Below are 19,302 nucleotides of genomic sequence, written 5' to 3'. Positions count from 1 at the left end.
TAATGCCGTATTATGGGAACTGAATCACAAACTGCTCCAAGCAACTTTATCCTTGGTTAACTTAATTCTTTGAAGAAACTAAAATGAAAATTTATTCTTAAAGTATATGTGCTATTTTGCTTCTATATAAAAAAAAATAAAAGCAAAAACCTTTGTTCAGACTGGGCTATTGGGCTACTAGCCAAATACTGGTTTTATTGAATTAATAATATGAAAGATTTCTCATTGCTCTTGGCTTTATTATTACCAATCTGGAAAGATCCATTTTCTATTTGTTCCCTTCCTGCAACAGACACATCTTCCATAATACACAATGCCTAAGTTGGATGTAACTTTACTTGTTATCACTATCTTTGAATACATAACAAAGACAGCAATATTGGTCCACAGGTAAAAAACCAATCCAAAATCTATAGTTGGGTAATAAAGAGATAACCAGGACAGTGATACAGAGGAAAGTAAAAGCTTCTGAGTTCTCCAAATCTCTCACCAGGTGACGTAATTAAAAAACAAACTAACAGAAAACCAGAATGAAAAAGCAAATGGAGAGCTTAGATTAGGTGTTTTAGCTGTGATGTTTGTCATTCCCAAATAGTCTTAAAAGGAGACTACCATAATGGAATGTGAGAATGACCTTGCAAGACAGGGGGAAGAGATGCTGAATAGGGAACAATCAAATAAAAAGGGGAGGAGCCTGCAACTGAGTAACAGACAGAGAAAGAAACTTAGAAAGGATCCACCCTAACTTGGCAGGTGGTAAAATGGGATTGGTGGGAGATTTGTACTTTCAGACTTGCAAGATTCTGTTAATGTAGCCTAACAATAAAATAGAAGTAGCTCATCTGGTTGTACTTCCTGTCTGGTTTACCTCGGAGGGCTGACATCTACAAATTGAATGCAATGATCTTTGGAATGTGTTGAGTTAAAAGAAATAATAACACACCACCGTTCTGACTGGAGACCCAGTTTGGTGTAGTGGTTAAGGCATCAGGCTAGAAACCAGGAGATTGTGAGCTGTAGTCCCGCTGTAGGCATAAAGCCAGCTGGGTGGTCTTGGGCCAGTCACATTCTCTCAGCCCTAGGAAGAATGGCAATGGAAAACCACTTCTGAAGAATCTTGCCAAGAAAACTGCAAGGACTTGTCCAGGCAGCTTCTGAGAATCGGACACGATTGAAAGGATTAAAAAAAAACAACAGTTCTGATACCAACAAGTTGACTGGGCCTCAGATCTTGTGACCTCTGGCACATCAGATAGCACAGATAAATGGGACTATGGCACCCTTTCCATCAGCTAAGCCAGAAACAGATTTTAAGAGGTGCATTAAGGTGCTACACATACTGCATTCAGATAGATGGGATCAGAGATATTAAAACATGCCACCATGTATGTATTTTTTTACTTAAGTAAATGATGATATGTAAAGCAGAGGGTGAATTTCCCTAAACTAGGGATGTAAAATGTATCCATTCTTTTCTACAGTTCTGCCCTTAAGACAGTTACCAACTGCAAATAATACACATGAAAACATAAAACTCAGTTAATGCATAGGAACAAGACAGATAAGCAAAAATAATGTAAGAATTACTTACCTTTAAGATAAAATTTTCTGGTCAGGTTGGTACACCTACTTCTGCATACTGTAGCACTCCTCCTTCACTTTGTATCCTGTTAATGGGTTAATCTCCTTTACCAGAGTTGTAAACCACTGATTACCTTCCTTTTTATAACTATGAACATTTGTTGCTAATTTGTTCCAGATGCCACCCAAAAGATAGAAAAAGCTGAGCCACTCTTTTCCCTTTCCACTGCATCATCTGTGATGAAAATGGAGGTGAAGCCATCATCCTTCTCTTCAAGGCAATGGCTGGGGACTTAAGAATGATTAATGCCCTGACTGCTTCTTTTCAAATGTCAGTCAATACTAGAATGTATGCAATTGAGAGCAGGATATCTCAACTAGAAAAACATGGGGCTCTGACACATCCACAAGGTTGAAAAAAGCTAATAAGGTCTTGAAGCCTCAGAATCTTACTCTTGTCATTTTAATTTGTTCATTCATACATTACTAGGATGTACTTAACACGGTTGTCTGATCTGTTACAGAAAATTTATTACATGGAATATTAACTCTGCTAGAAGATTATCAACTGAATTTTGAAACATATTCTTTCCTCTCCCATGTACTGTTGGTAAGACTTGACTATTTATTGTCAAGTTTCTCAGAGCTGGAGAGAGAGGCAAGTTTAAGCAGACTAAAGATTAATCTTGTATGAGTTTTTCAGATATGTCTGCAAAACAGGGTGCTTTCTTGGGGTCAAGCTACTGATGAAGAGTAGAAACCTATAATCTTTGATATTCAATATTTTCAGATGTTCATATTCTTCTGAAATGTATTCCTATCACACAGGAGTTGACATCTGGACAAAGAGAATGGATTTTATGTACCTTACTTACAGCTAAAAGACTGCACTTCAGATGTTGCCTAGTCAGGCAATGAAACGTCTGCAAGCAAACAACCAAGCACAGAGACCATCAAGGACTCCACAGATAAAAGACCTATTGTTCAGCATTGGAAAGACAAACATGTGGCTCCAACTATTCAGTGGTCTGCAGAATGGATGTTACCAGCAATTTACAAATCAATAATTTATCAATATAGATTACTTATGGATGATAGTAACGAATAATGGCTTCCATTCATTGAAATATTGAATGGAACTTTACACATGTATGTCTGTGAATATACAACCTGTGTGTTTTTGTTTCTTTTTTTAGCTTTCTTTTCCTTTTATAATTTTGGGTATTCTTTTTCTTTGTTTTTTGTATTTTGTAGTTAATAAAATGGGGGGGGGGAGAGATTATAGGAGGGAGGGAACCATAAATGTATTTTTCTAATTTTTCCCCATGACTGTATGCAACAATTTTGTGCTTCTGTCATCTCTAATTAAGTTTTTGTCATCAAATTTGGGACCATTTTGTGAATAAAAGTATATCAAAAACTTATGTCCCTATGTTAGTTTTGTGAAAGAAAACAAAGCTGAATAGACAACTACGTAACACTGTTTTCCTGGTCTGGGAGAGTCATTTCATTGCTCTTATGGCAAATCTCAATAAAACAAAAGGTACTGCCTCTTTGCCTCAGTAATGCAGGGATGGACTTTTAATCTTTTGTCAAAACTGGGCACACAATCATTTTAGCAGCACAGAGTGCGTAAGTGCCATATCTGTGCTTTGCCACCATAAGGAATAATTATTTCCCTACCCCAGTGTATATGTATTGATTGGATCAGCATTTGCAATATATATCAAAATATTTATTTAAACATATATTCCATTAAGTCTCAATACATTCCTAAATGCACATCTCAGCTGGCACTCTTTATTTTGCCATGCTGAACAGTTTAACTGCCATAGAAACAGGTTGTATCAATATAGTTGCCAAGTCAATCAATAGAGCTTCTTTTTCACTGGTGAGCATTTTCAGGACTCTCCCATTCCCCACCTCCCAAAAATACATGAAAATGGAACATTTCTTTTCAAAGTATACAATAATATTTACAATATTTAAGGCCCAAGCTGTCAGATCCCCCCGATCAAAGGTTTTACAGAAACCCTTATTGGAGCATCTACCATCATTTCCTTCTCCAAGGAATGGAATCCGTGTCGCCAGGTGGGAGGGGGTGTGAAGTTGGAGTGTGAAGTGGTTTATTATGGCTATGGAGGACATCAAGGCCCGAAAGTATCCAAAGGTGAAGTCCCTGATTGACTCCAGCGAAGACTCTGAACAGGAGGAATTGGAGCCGGCGGGAAACGAATTTCACCTGTTCTAAATCGCGCCCGAGAGCAGGTGAAAACTCCAGGGCACAACATACCTACTTTGGAGATAGACGACAAGGAAGACCCTTTGGTGAGTGATGATTGCCCCACCTTGCTGGTGAAAGTAGAACTAAAAAAATTAAGAACCAGGCACAAAGCCAATCTGACAGCTATGTTAGACTCGGGGTGCACAAAATGCTTGATACACCCCGCCCTAATTGACACACTGAGCCTTAAAACCAAAAGACTTAAAAATCCAATTATTTTCACTCAGATGGACGGTTCAGTTGCCCACGGGGGTCCCGTGGAATTCCGGACTGAGACTTTGGCCATGAGGTTGGGGGGGGGGCATAAAGAAACCTTGCAATTTATTGTAGCCCCTATTGCCAACTATTCTATCATCCTGGGACTCCTGTGGCTAAAGAGTAGAAAGCCACAAATCGACTGGGACTCAGGTGCTTTATTGTTTAAAAATGGGGCTGGCAACCTCTTTACTGTACCTCAACCCTGGCAGAATATAGCCAGCACCCTCCTCAACCACAACCCTGTGGCAGAACCTGTGGCACAGCCCGACATTCCACCCGAGTATACAGACTTTCTTGATGTGTTCGATGAGAAAGAGTGTGACCAATTGCCTCCTCACTGAAAAACTGACTGTGCCATTGAAATTGACCCAAAGGCTAAACTACCTAAGCCGAAAATGTATGCTATGTCAGAAACTGAGAAACAAGTTCTCAGGGAATTCATTGACAAAAACTTAGAGGGGGGGTTCATTGAGCCTGCCAATTCACCTTTGGCAGCCCCGGTGCTCTTCCCAGTGGAAAAAGATGGCTGAGACTGCACGGATTAACATGGAATAAATGCCATCTCAATAAACAATCAATACCCTCTCCCCTTAATGAAAGACATGCTATCACACCTATTGAAGGGAAAAGTATTCACCAAACTTGACCTCCAAGAAGCCTACTTTAGAATTCGAATTTGGGAGGGGGATGAATGGAAAACAGCATTTAACGGCCCTCTAGGTTCCTATAAATACAAAGTCCTCCCATTTGGTTTTGTGGGCCCCCCTGGAGTGTTTATGCAATATATCAATGAGGTCCTCCATGAGCATTTGTACAAAGGGGTCCTGGTTTACTTAGATGACATTTTAATCTATTCTGACAATTTCAAAGACCACGTTCAGCTTGTCAAGAAAGTCTGCGCGTACCTCTCACACAAATTTTCTGACTCTGAGTGCAACTGGCCCATTTGGGAAAAAGAAGCTTTTGCTGTAAAGACTGCTCTCACACATTGGAGGCATTTGCTAGAGGGTGCTCTTTATCCCTTTGAGGTTTGGACTGATCACAAAAACCTCCAAGCTTTACAACCCCCCAAGAAATCGAATGGCAAACAAATTCATTGGGCTCAATTTTTTAGCCATTTTAATTTTACCCTAAATTTCCTTCCTGGCAAGAGGAATTTTCTTGCTGACGCACTTTTTCGCCTCCCGCAATATCACACTGCCCAAACTCAAATTGTAGACACAGTTTTCTCTCAGAAGCAGCTTGGAATGGCTTGCGTAACACACAAACAAGCAGTAGCAGGGAAAGTGAAAGTGCAGGCTGACCTAAAAGAGGAACTGCTTCAGGCACTCCCTAATGATCCCTGGCTACAATGTCACAAAGCCCAATTAACTGAAATTGACAACGTCTCGTATTGTAATGGCAAAATCTATGTGCCTGAGTCTCTTCGCCAGACAATTTTGCACCGTTCCCATGATAATAAATCTGCAAGCCATTTTGCCTTCACAAAAACTCTCCACTTGGTGAGGCACTAATTTTGGTGGCCCTCCCTTTGTGCTGATGTACAGTCCTACATCACATCATGCCACGTCTGTGCCCAAGTGAAGAGAAACGGGGGGAAACCACAAGGACTTTTACAACCCGTAGCCTCCCCCAAGGCTCCATGGAAAGAAATCGCCATGGATTTTATTGTGGATTTACCTGAGAGTAAAAACAAGACTGTTATTTGGACTGTAATTGATTTGTTTTCCAAGCAGGCTCATTTTATACCTTGCGCTAAAATCCCAACTGCTCAGCAATTAGCCAAGCTACTTCTCATGCATAACTATAAAATTCATGGATGTCCCACTTGTGTAATTTCCGACAGAGGTGTCCAATTTACTTCCAAATTTTGGCGCGCCTTTTTGAAATTAATTGGGGTCCAGCAATCCCTCAGCTCCTCGAGCCATCCAGAGACAGACGGAGTGACTGAACGAGCTCAGTCTACTCTAGAGCAATTCTTACGCTGCTACATTAACTTCCAACAGGATGATTGGGTGGATCTCCTTCCTTTCGCTGAGGTTGCTTATAATAATGCAGTTCACCAAAGCACTGGGTTTTCCCCTTTTCATATTGTTTATGGCCAGGACTTCGTTCCAATCCCTGAACTTCAAGTGCAATTCTTGCCTGACTCCTCAGTAGCCGACTGGGCTGCACAGATTGCCACTAATTGGCTGGTCATCCGCCAGGCGTTAGATCACACCCATGAAACTCAGAAAAAGTTTGCTGACCATCACAGGCGCCCAGAGTGGAAATTTAAAGTGGGCAATCTTGTTTATCTCTCTACCAAATTTTTATGCTCCCAACAACCCTCAAAGAAGCTTGCCCCCAAGTTTGTTGGACCTTTCCCCATCACAAAAATTATTAATCCTGTGACTGCTCAATTGCAATTACCCCCCACCCTCAAAAGGATTCACCCTTTCACTGCAGCTTGCTTAAACCTGCACCAGAACATTCTAAGTGGCACCAGCCTGCAGCAACCCCTCCACCCATCATGATCAATGGCCATCAGCATTTTGAAGTTCTGGACTCTTATTTTTTTCACAAATCTTTACAGTACTTGATTCAATGGAAGCATTTTCCAGATCCTGAGTGGGTTAATGCATGTCATGTTAATGCTTCTATTTTACTAATCCCATTGCTTAATTTTATGGGATATCTGATTGTTTTTTTAGTCTTTCTTGGGTGGGCGGTATGTCAGATCCCCCCAATCAAAGGTTTTACAGAAACCCTTATCGGAGCATCTACTATCATTTCCTTCTCCAAGGAATGGAATCCGTGTCACCAGATGGGAGGGGGGGTGAAGTTGGAGTGTGAAGTTTATGGCTATGGAGGACATCAAGGACACGGGGTTGAGATATGCCAGGAATACCATCTGGATGGGGGGGGGGTGACATGGTTTCATGGGAAAGGGGACAAACTAAGGGAATCTAGTTTTTAAGTTAGGTTTGAGCGGGAAATCTTTATTCGCAGCTTGCCTTCTGTACCATTCATTACGCTTCATTAAAACAGTTAAAGGAATCCCAGCCTCCTGACTGTGACTGTGTGAATGCTCGAATGATCAGGTGCTGACACAAGCTTTAATTACTGTTTTTCCCTTAAAGTATACTAAGTTGTCTATGAGCAGCATGAAGGCTCAAAAGGCAAGCCACAAGTTGGAAAGGGTTAAAAAGGAAAACAACGTAACTGTAAAATGGGTACAAAAGCTTACAAACTTCCAGTGTAGGTGGCACAGAATTGAATAATTACGCTTTTGTATCCTGGAATTAACCTGAAGGCAAGTCACAGCATTTTACACAAGCCATGATTTCAGAATTGTCTTCAAGATCAGCTCAATATAAATTAAGAGTGGAAAACACTGCAAGCAACACCACCCAACTCTTAGCTCATTCCCCTTGGAATTATCTTGGAAAGTTCCACAAGGCTCTATCTTGTCTTCCAGGTCTGGAGCTAGTTAGCATTGCTAGTTAGCATTGCAATTTTGGGATGTTTTGAGAGGTTTAGAGGCATTTTAAGAACATGGAAAAATAACAAGGTTGATTGAAAAAAAAACATCCTGCTTCTGCTGATAGCACAGTGAAAGCCTCCTGTGGCCCTCTGGAAGACTGGAAGCCAAAGTGGACTATCTAAGAATTTACAAAAATATGGGTAAGTGTGGTGAGATTCTGAATCTCAAAAAATGGCAGAGTTAGCACCATACATTTATCTGCAGCTTGTTGAAATATCTAAGAGTACTTGGATACCACAGCACAATTGTTCTATGCTGAACTTAGATTTGGAAGCAGACTATGTGAAGAAATATTTAAGTTTTGCATTTCAAGTGCCCTGTTTCAACTATTTTTCTATTTAAGGTACAGGTAGTCCCCAGGTTAAAATGGCAATTTGGACTGGGATTGCCATTGCTAAGCAATGCAGTCATAAAGCGCAATGTCACCTGACTTCATTCCTTAACGACAATCCTGAGCAGTCTCAGTTGCCATCATAACCCCAAGACACATGGGTTGTTAAGCAGGAAGAGGAGGGAGTCCAGGTAAGGAGCGTGGGGTGCTGTGGGGGTGCTGTGGGGGATGTCGCAGGGGCAGCTGATTAACCAGCTCTTACACTTGATACCTCATTCCAGTGATATGTGTGCTGTTAACTTCAAGGTTAGATTACTACAGTGGGCTCTTTGTGAGGAAGCCATTTAATATGTTTCAGAAAATGAAGCACGGATAGCAAGCGACATCTCTCAGTGCCGCCATTTGGAAACAGCTACTTTGGTTGCCAGATGTTTTCCAAGTCTACTTCAACATGCTCATTTTTGTATATAAACCCTGACCTAGCTTAGGTGCACATTACTTGCAGGACTAAATGTATATATGTAATTTACCCCACATACTGGGGCAAATTTTCAGGGGCTCACTTTTAGCAGGTTCCACCATGACTACATTTTACATCAATAGCAAATGCAGCATTTTTTTCTGTGGAAGGGCCCATAAAATGAATTGCTATTGGAGCTGAGGCTGTCTCATTCCTTATTATAGTTTAGGAGGGGGTTAAAAACTTTTAAAAAACTTTATTTCTAAAGATTTTAACATTTAGTTTTAATGTTGTTTTAGAATTGTAAATCATTTCAGAATTTTATATGTTGTTTTTTATTCTTGTAAGCTATCCAGAACTACTGAAATGGGTAGCATGTGCATTTATAAATATACATAAGCTAATCTTCTGATTGGTTTACTCCATTCAATTGCTCAGCTGCCATTCACACTGGCAAATTTGATGACTGCATCCTCCATGGCAACACAGATGCACAAAACATTCCCATGAGTTTTCTACTTGAAGTACAAAACTACCTAACTTACAAATGCAGGTAATGATGAATTCTGTAGTTAAATGTAATTGGTCTTTTCTAAATTTAATAATTATAATTAATTTGTAGTATCCTTTTGTTTATGCAAGGAACTCTATGAAACTGATAGAATTACAGTGAGGCAATTTTTACCAACGCCTCCTATCTTCCAGCTCTCTATGTTACCTTCCACATTATTCTAATGAATCCTCTCAGCCTTGAAAATGTAGATTCCAACTCATATTATTTACATAGATTTCAAATCTCCAAAAAGTGGTGATTAGTGGAAGGTGCATCTTCTAGGCAAGCTGCGAACCAAGAGAATAAATAAGGTAACTCTTTTGTAGTTTTAACAGCATAGATGCAAACACTGTTCTTTTTCAAAATTCTATCAAGTTAATCCAAATTCTGCAGTGAGTAACAAAGAACAAACAGATATGCAAAACTTAAATTTAGTATGTGCTTACCATGTCGCTAAGACTATGATCTCACTAAAATGGTGCGGTCAAATAAGTGTCCATCTCGTGTTCAAATTCCTCTCCACCAGCCACATCCTCTTCAAATGGAATCTGGCAAATGGGTTTATACTCCTCATTGCAATCTAAGCCTATACACTCCCCTCTCTACCTATACATATTCAGCATACCATGCACCAATGAATACTGTGAGTATAGAGGCAATCCTGATCAATTCTTCCCTTTCCAAGGAGAGGCAGTGCTTAATCACCATATCAAGTGACCCTGCTTGTAGATTTCAAGCCTGCTTGCACATTTTAAGCAGAATGATTGGACAAATATAGGAAACTTAGTCTACCTTCTTGCCAATAATCTTGAGCCCTACCCACATTTCTGACAGACCAGCTGATCAGAGTGAGCCAAATGATCTGTTAGCAGTGGAAAGCCAATGTTCTGTGCTCTGCCAGCTGACTAGTGTGTACAATGTCAAATATTAGTAAGCCTTACTTTAGATACTTTATGTAAAGTGCTTACATGCTTTACTTCAGGTACTATATGTAAAGTGCTTGTATGTCTTATTTTAGGAACTGACTTTTTTAGTAAAAAGATCTCTGATGGCTTATATAATTAGGTGAAAAGGAATTATATTAATAATCAATCCCAAAATAGTGTTTCAGAGATCTTGAATTAATCGGGCCATCCCAAAATATATATTGTACTGTAGTTTCTCAACTTGTTGTTGTTGTTATTATTATTCACAGTCTTTTTCTTGTGTTCCTTTTTTATTCCCATACAGTATCTTCTTTATTTGGTAGAAAGTAATTTTCTTTCCTGACAGTCTTCACTTTTTATGGATAAGTCTTTCATCCCTTACTATATTTTAAAGATTTTTTTCAACTATCTATTGGCACTTGTAATGTCCTTTATGTTATGAATATCTGCCATACTTGATGTGCTGTGTATTAGATTTTATAAAAAATAAACTATTAATACATCACTAGCAAGGTAAAATGACTTTTCCAAATAATGTAGATAGGATATGGAATTAGTATAAGCAAAAAGTATGTACATATATTATCAGTCCTGACCAGTTTAGCAGACAGATCACATGATCTAATATAAAGAGGAGAAATAACAACAAGGCTAACAAGATTTTACTTCTTTAATTTACTGAACTCATTGTATTGCTGATGATCATGCTCAACTTTTTATTTTATACTTAGTTAGGATAGCCACACAGTGAGAAATTCAGTCTTCTGAAAATTAAATCCCCTTTTGGCTAGATTAATAAAATAATGTTTAAAAAATAAGGTAAGAGCTTAGTCATAATGACTTTTATTGCAGTGATCTATTTTTCAAGTCTCACTAAAACCTAAAATTTGTGTAACAAAACAAAGAACATTATCTTCCCAATACAACTACCCCTTGTAATCATCTAGTCTCTATCATGCTTTTTCCTCTTTTTTTTTTTTTGCTGTTGTTTCTGTTGGAAGGAAAGAAAGAAATGTGAATGTATGTGTAGGGTTTTTGTAGAGCAGTACGACTTATGAGTCAGTGAATGGTTGGCAGATGGAGACTGGGAAATCAATTAATGTTATGCATGGCATATCATATCTTACAGGCAATTAATTGTAATTAATAATTCATTTGATGTTTTTGTCCTGGTCTCATCCCTTTTTGAAGTCTGGCTTCAGACAGGCATATAGAAAACGTTTATTGGGGAGACATTTGATTTCAGATAAACTGGTAATCTGATATTAGAATTGTGGAAAGCTGGACACTGCATGAAATATGTCTCTATTTATATATTTTTTTCTGTCTACTTTCCTTTTGAGGAATTGTATAAAATTCAGTGTCATTAAGAGAACAATAACTGTACCCTACAAATTCATTTGAAGGGATTAAAATGTATCCTGATCTTATTTTAAAACCTATCTTGCAGTGATGTAGGGTTTTAAAAAAATATTAGGATTTTAAATCCTTTTAAACATGTTTTATCAGTTACTAATGAATAGAAGAAAGAGAACTTTGATATACTATGAAAGAAAAAAATTCAGAAAATATTCAGTGCTTCAGCTCAATAATTAGCAAAAATAAATATCAGTACTGTTGATGGCTACTTAAGCAAGGTAAAAAAATTTTTTAAATTATTTTATTCAGCCCAATCTAAATTTCTCAGACTTGACCCATGTCACATACAGCATTCCCTGCTAACAGTAAGGACACGATACTGCTTATTTTGGACATATTTGGGCTAGTATGCCACAAATGCACCAAGTTTTACTCCAACAATGCTCATAAGCTAGGACCTTGCAAGTAATTAGGAAGGTACAGTATACACAGTGAACTGACACTTGTGAAAGCCTCAGTTCACCAAAGGTGTGATAGGTACTAAAGGTGAATATTCATCAGCCCATCTTCAAACGACCAAGGTGTATGAAAGATTATGACTTGAAATGGAAGAGTATGTGATAAATAATATGAATAAATGAAATGAAATGAAGGCAGGGTATGAATCTAAGAGAAAGCTGAAGAATGTAAAAGACATGAATGAAGATTTGAACTTGTAAAATTGAGTTAATACATAGGCAGAAGTAAAAATACAGATTTAATTGGAAATGAAAGGGCTAAAATACATAAAAAAGCATGAATAGTGTCATCAAAACTGTTGTGGGTATGTATAAAAGTAGAAATTCTTATGTTGGTGATAGTTCCATGTTATATTCCAGTGGTGATAAAGAAAGAATGAGAGTTGAATTTTGGGAAAAATTGAATGAACGTAATCTGGGAAAAAACATTATTCTATTAGATTACATAGATGATAGGTGAGAATGAGATGACAGAGACCAAATGAAGTGATTGGGCCCTTCAGTGCCAGAAGAATAAATGAGAATGCTGATTTGTGAGTATTTGCTTAGAAAAAGGACTGCTCCAGATACATGGTTTAAGCATACAAGGCATCTAAAAGTGTGACTGATTTGACTGTGAGGAAAGGCAGAGAGGTGAAGGACAGCAGGCTGACAAGAGGTTGTGAATGTGGGACAGACATTTGGTAATGACAAGAGTGGATTTGAGGAAAAAAGTGGACAAGGAAGGAAAGAAAAGAGGTAAAAAAAAACTAGAGTGAAAGTAGGACTGGAGGAAGAGAAAGTCCTGTATGAAAAAGTCTTGGCAAAGCAGATAGAATGAATACGAAGAGGCCATGAGGAAGATGACAAGGAAACTCATGTGGAGATGATGATGTGGAAAAGAGTGAAAAAAAATAATGGTAAAAAGTGCCACATAAGTGTGTGATGTTATGCTAATAGGAAGTATGAAGGCTTGGGGGAAGATGAAATGAAAGAGGCTAGGTATGAGAACAATGGCATATAAGAGAATTATTGCTGCAAAAAACAAGGATAAAGGAAAATACTGTATAATGCATACAGAGAGAAAAAACAGTTGAAACCAATATAGTCTAAGAAAGCAAGGAATAATTAAGATTAAAAAGGCAGAGAAAATGCAGTGATTTTGATGGAAATTAAAAAAATTGAAATGGAAGATGATTAAAGAAGAAATCTTCATTAGAGGAACTGGATTAATAACACAAATAATGAAATTATTTAGATGAAACTGAAGTGAGAGAACGAGTAATGAGATTTTTATGTAAATGGTAGTGATTGATAGAAGAGTGAAATTAATGTTACAAACATTAGTGTCTAAGAAAAGGATGTCAAAAATAGGGCTGTGATTTGCTTATGGCTATAGGACTCGTTTAATATCTATGTGAAGATTGCATCTGAGCCTGAAGATTGGACTAATGCCATTACTGTTCCTGTCTACAAAGTGAATACAAAAACTACAAGGGGGATTAGTTTGCTAAATGTATCTGTTTAGCAGAATTCTTACTGAAAGGGTATGAAGAGGAATCATTATTAAAATTTGGGAAGTGCATCACAACTTTATGCCAAGGGTACCCAGATCAACTTTTTCCTCTTCAGTAGGTCACTGAGAAATGTGTGAATGTCAGAAAGATTATGATACATTTATCAATTTAGAGAAAGCATATGATAAAGTGAATTGGAAACATTCTACTGCCTGCTGGAACAGAAATATTGACAAGATGTTTGAATGGACCAATTCAGTATAAGATGCATGTAAAGTGAATGACATTCAGACACTGAAAGAATTTTTAAAAATCTGACCTCCCAATCTAGGTAAATGGACAAGGACATTTCAAGCCCATAAAAATCAAACTCTCAAGAAAATCAGGAGCAGGAAAATTCAGGTAGGCTTTTAAAAGGAAGAGGGAACCAGGCCTATTTTGCTTTCTCTCTTTGCTCTTTGTTTCTATTGGAGCTCTTTCAACAGGGCTGACAGAAAGCCTGACTAAAACAAGAATCCCCAACCCATAGAATCTAGATTGGAGAACAGGAAATTTTACAGCAAGCTAGACTATTCAAAAGTTTGTAACTGACTACTCAGTCTAGTTTAAAATGTATTTGACCATGTCATGAGAACTAATATTCCAACAAAGAAAGAATGAAAGTTGGTTGCAAGGAATTTCAATCATTACATCATTTAGCTCATTTATATAATTTGAATTCTTTAAAGAAAAATTTTAGTATGGATTTTTTTTTCATATTAGGTTGCAGAGCACAGAAACCCATTTTATCTGAGTGTGTGCATTCTTTACAATATCCTCCTTTATAAGTAACTACTAGTCTGTGTAATGTATATCAGTATATTTCTTCGATTTCATTTCCGCTGAAGAAAAGCAATTCACAAATAAATGTGCAACTTCTCTTTTTTTTTAAAAAAAGAGAAATTAAGGCACAGACCTCAAAAACTGAGTCTACAGTTTTTATTTATCTTGTTCATTCAAATTTAGTAAATTTCCAGGCATAAATAAAATCTCCTTTTAATGGACTTTGGTTTATAGGACTTCAGATATAAAACTTCCTTCTAGACATCACTTCAAAATAACAGACAAAATCCATTGTATCTGAAGTTGTTCAGACAATTCATATCAATTACATTATTTGCATCTGTTTATGTCATCTGTATAATGGGGTAACAATGCAAATGACAAATTGATACAAATGACACTAAATGATGCAAATACGTTATGGATTTAAGAAAGATTTGATTCTGAATGACCCATTGGGTTTATTATTCTACCACCTTATAATAGGTCTCACTTTATTTGGGGAAAAAAAAGCATATCCCCAAAACTAACAAGAAAAACAATTCAAAGCTGTAAAGGATTAATTAAAAGTTTGAACACATTTCTACACAAAGCCTGCTTTTTGCTATTCAGGAATATCTGTATTATCCAACATATGCAACACATCATAACAAATGTCAGAACATTGAACAAATATAAGTTAATGGCTGGACATACCTTAATATGGCTTGCAGAAATAAATAAAAAATAATAATCACTAGAGATTTGTAATTTCAAAGAACCATGAACCAGGAGGCACTTCATTAGATTTATTCTGTTCTCTGTTAAATATGGTAATATTAAAAATGCCAGAAAGCTTTTTCATGTAAAAGAACTAACTGAACAAACAGATGAGAATTCATGTTTTGAAAGAAACCATATATTTTACTAGATTTGCTACTTATCCAACTTATACACTGTATGTTATGTATTACATCAAATACATTAGATTACCTGCAAATGTACTTTACAATCCATGTGAAATAATATCTAAAACACAAACTTGTCATTTCATAGGCTGGCATTAAAACTTTCCATATAATTTAGAGTTTCCAAAGAGGAGGCAGCAAGTATCCAAGTTGGGGCAAAATTGTTTGTCTTCAAAGTGTTTTAACTACATTAATAAGACACTGAGGCAGAAAATGCTGCAGCTCAGGTATAAGTGTGTTTATGAAAATAAACTATTAGTTTAGTTCTCTTATTCAGGAGCAGGATTAATTTTATGGATAAATAGAACCCTGCAAGAAATTCAGAGCCTCATACTGCAATTAAAAAGATAGAAGCACTTTCAAATATATCTTAAAAAATAGGTATGAAACTGGCAGGCTTAAAGCAGTGTTTCAAATCAATAGCAGCATTTAAATATATGACCTTTCATACATATACACATATACACACACACACACACACACACACATATTTGTATTACATTATTACTTTGTATATACAATATACCATAAGTATATACCATCTTCATCTCATTGATCACTCTCAACAGTATAATCTTGCATGCAAGCTAACTTTCAGCAACAGAAGACATTTATCAAGTCAAGACAGTTCCCACCTCTGAATGCAGGCAAGCCGCTGTACTTACTTTTGGTGTGGGGCAGGAAGCAGTAGAGAGGCGAGAAGTAGCTTGGGCACGAGGGGATTCTGAAGGGGTAGTGCTAAGTGAGGCTGTGTCTCGTGGAAGCACCTGAACACCACGAGATATGATGGAATCTGGAATCTAAACATGAAAATAAATTGAAATTAAATTTATTTGAAATTATATATATAATTTAGAAAATAAAATATTTCCATACCCAAATATATTGTAAACACCCTTTGGGAGCTGAAATTAGTTCCTTCTTTTTTTGTCTTCAGAAAAGAAGTGGGGAACTTCTTCAGGAAAGAAGTCAGGAACTAAAAAGCTAACTTCAATTAGAATTATTGAGCTGTTTTACTAGTTATAATTTACATTAGCCCTTTGAGTATCCTGTGGGAAAGTACACATTGAAATAATAAAGTCTGTTTTCCTCTATTTTTTCTCGCAGTTCTGACAATACCATCTTCTTTTTGTAATTTACTGCAATCTACTAGGACCCTGATAATATCAGGCAGAAAGGCTCTAGACTGATTGGGCTACTTGAACAGCAATTTTAGCCAAGATTGATTTTGATTGATAGAGAAGGAAAATCAGCTTTATCTAAGAAGCAACAGCTTCCACCTCAGCTTTAATACAAAAGAGCAACAACTTTCCAGTTGTTTGGAATGGGTATTACCAAGCAAAAAAGGGAGAGCTTTTAGACCATTTCATAAATCTCTAAACAGCTTAGAGGGTTTTCTTTACAGCAGAATACCTTGCACATTTAAAAATGGTAAAAAAATGGTAAATTAATGTGAAAAAGAGGTTGAAAATATTCTTCTTAAAAAACCAGGAAGGAAGATGCTTTGAACTCCATTGACTGATATCTCCATTTGCAAGCACCACTACAGAAAAGGCTTTCTTGCTAGTTGCCAATTTCATAGCTTTGGAAGGTAGAGACATTTAGATGCCCTTAGGCCCCAGGATGATAATATCTGGAATTTCCTGAGCCTGGTTGCCAGGATACCACACTCCCTTAGTGACACCATGGAACTTATAAATAGTATCTGTTCACAGCTGAACCAAGAGCATTTAAGGGATTTACTTCATCATTTACTGGGAATCTTAGTCACCTATGACTTTAAAAATGGTTTTATGTTTACATAAATTTATTGATGGTTACTGCCAGCTGCCTAGAAAACAATAACAGGCTGAAAGATGGAACATAAATATTTAAAATAAACAAATTAGGAAAATACATAGGACTGCAAACAAATTAATTAAGGAGATGTAATATCACCACAGAGTCAATTGTAAGATAAATTGACAGTGCTGCTCTGTAATTGGTTAGATTTAGATTATTAATAGTATTATAAAATGCACTCATAAAATACACATATTTGGCTCCCACCCTAACTTAATTAACATAGGAGTCAAATCTATCTCTCTACATAAAATGTCTATTACAAAAATATACAGAAAACATTAGTCACCTACCCTAGAGATTTTTAATCAGATTCCAGATTCTTGAGACCTGCTTGCATAAAACTGATGGTTAAAGGACTAGTTTTCTTACTGGTTCTTCTTAATTTTTTTAAATATAAAAAACCTTTTTGACATTTCTCCCCATAACATGTTCTTTTAATATACTGTATATATTTTAAAAAACCCAAATCTTTTAAAAAAATTCTAGGTTTCTATTTTAAAATGGGTCTAAGAATTAGACTATTTGGCTGATTATATCATGAAAGATATGGATGTCTTCCCTATTTCTCTTGGGAGTTCTTTTGATTATTTGGCAGAATAATTCTACTTAACTTGATGAAGAAAGTCACTATTCTCTTCCTCTTCTCATCTCCATCTTACCCCTTTTTCTTCCCTTTTACTAATGGATACATTTTAGGATAGCGCACCACAATGTTTTCAAGTCACAAGGCTTACTCCATAAATACAAAAAAAAAACCAACTATGCAAGAAAAAAGAAACAAACATAAACAAAAATGAGAAATACACAGTGTTAAAGAGGAATGTTGGCAGATACCATACAGAAAATTGAGGGAAAACTGAAAGTATCTGACAGTATGTCTAATGTCACCAAACAGTATTATTTCATGAAAAAGAGCATGAAAACTCAGAAATGTTCAGGCATTTTTTTGCTTTTGTTTTTTCATATTCTGGTTGGGCTATACAAAAATATACTGCATATAGTAAACTAAGAACTGCCTTATAAACTACAGCTGAGAAATTACTTAATTTCATGCTCCTCTGTGCTCTTGCTCCAAGAAGAAACCTTAACAGCAAATTGGTCTTGATCTTTTTCTCCCCTCAAGACTCAATTTCATCAATTTAGTCTCTTCTGTTATAAACTGTAATACATGCTTCTCCCCAATGATCTGAAGTTCTTCAAAAACTTGAAGGTATAAATGTTTTAGAACCTTCTTTGTTATTAAATTATTCTAATACTAAGTACCCATGAAATACGAGAAAAACCTACTCAGGGAATAAAATCCATATATATTTATTTGAAGTCTAAGGCTAGGAAAAATTGGAACAGTATTTTGTCCACACATCTTCTTAAATGCTGAGCTGAGTGGACTGAGGTCAATAACTTCTAAATCTGATAACCTGGAGTGTTTTCTGAAATCTAAAATTAAAGAAGCTTTAAAGGATTTGCAGATTTTTTTTCTATTTGCTATAAATAGGTTCTGAATTCTAAAGGTGCTCCTTCAAAAGCAGGAAGCTTTTTATTTGTATTTTTTCATGTTAGAGTCTCTTTATGTAAATAAAAATTGCAACTCATTCAAACAGAATTACTCGAAATTAAAGCTATTTAGTAAGTATATGCCTTAAAATGTTGCAGAAGAGTACAAATGGAACACCCTTTAAAGCAGCTGCATCTTTTCACTGGCTTCTGGGTGAGCTTGAGGAAAAAAACAATTGCTTTAAGAAATCACATTAAAAACACATTAGCTTTAATGAGTAGTTTACTTAATGCATCCACATCTTTTTTTAGGCTCTTGTGGAAGCTTGGAAAAAGATACAACTGCTTTAAACAGATGCTGCATTTATGTTCCCATGCGTTCTGAAGCACCTTTTTGATTAATTTCTGAAGCATGCCCAATTGTAATATTTAATTCTGAAAGTGCTGTGCCATTTTGATGGAATATAGAGAGAAATTACACATACAGAGAAAAGAACTCCATCAAACATATACAATAAAGCATAATTTAGTTTCTGAATTATGTTTCACAAGTATGCTGTTTTTGATATAATTAAATAGTCCTAATTTAATTTTGTTCAAGTGCAATTGTATTATATTCCTTTTTATTTCTGTATTAGTATTTCAGGGAAGATTAATAGAAATTTATTGATTACATAGGAGGCATTCCAATGAAATAAACAAACATATAGATCTACAATCATTAGTGCATTCTTAACAGAGATTCTATATCAGTATGGTATTTCTTTTCTGCTACCTGTACATTTCAGTGTCTGCTGAAGATATAAATTCAGGGGCTGGAGTGAAAAATTGAGTGCTTGTTTATGGCTAAAAGGAAACAAGCTCTCCTCTTGCTTTCCCTCAGTTAAGCATAAAACCTAGGA

The 19,302-nt window shown here is 36.4% G+C and overlaps 1 protein-coding gene across 13 annotated transcripts in view; it reads right to left on the bottom strand.

The window, feature by feature from the left end:
* Nucleotides 1–19,302, bottom strand: part of GPHN (gephyrin) — a 276,493-nt gene that overhangs the window by 72,225 nt on the left and 184,966 nt on the right. For all 13 annotated transcript variants that reach the window (XM_063289771.1, XM_063289780.1, XM_063289767.1 and 10 more), the window contains one exon: nt 15,727–15,861. In XM_063289771.1, coding sequence (XP_063145841.1) covers nt 15,727–15,861 — 135 coding nt within the window. The remainder of the gene's footprint in view (nt 1–15,726; nt 15,862–19,302) is intronic.

Source organism: Candoia aspera, chromosome 1 (assembly GCF_035149785.1).
Source record: "Candoia aspera isolate rCanAsp1 chromosome 1, rCanAsp1.hap2, whole genome shotgun sequence".
NCBI classification, from domain to species: Eukaryota; Metazoa; Chordata; class Lepidosauria; order Squamata; family Boidae; genus Candoia; species Candoia aspera.
This window is presented reverse-complemented; position numbering and strand designations above follow the sequence as displayed.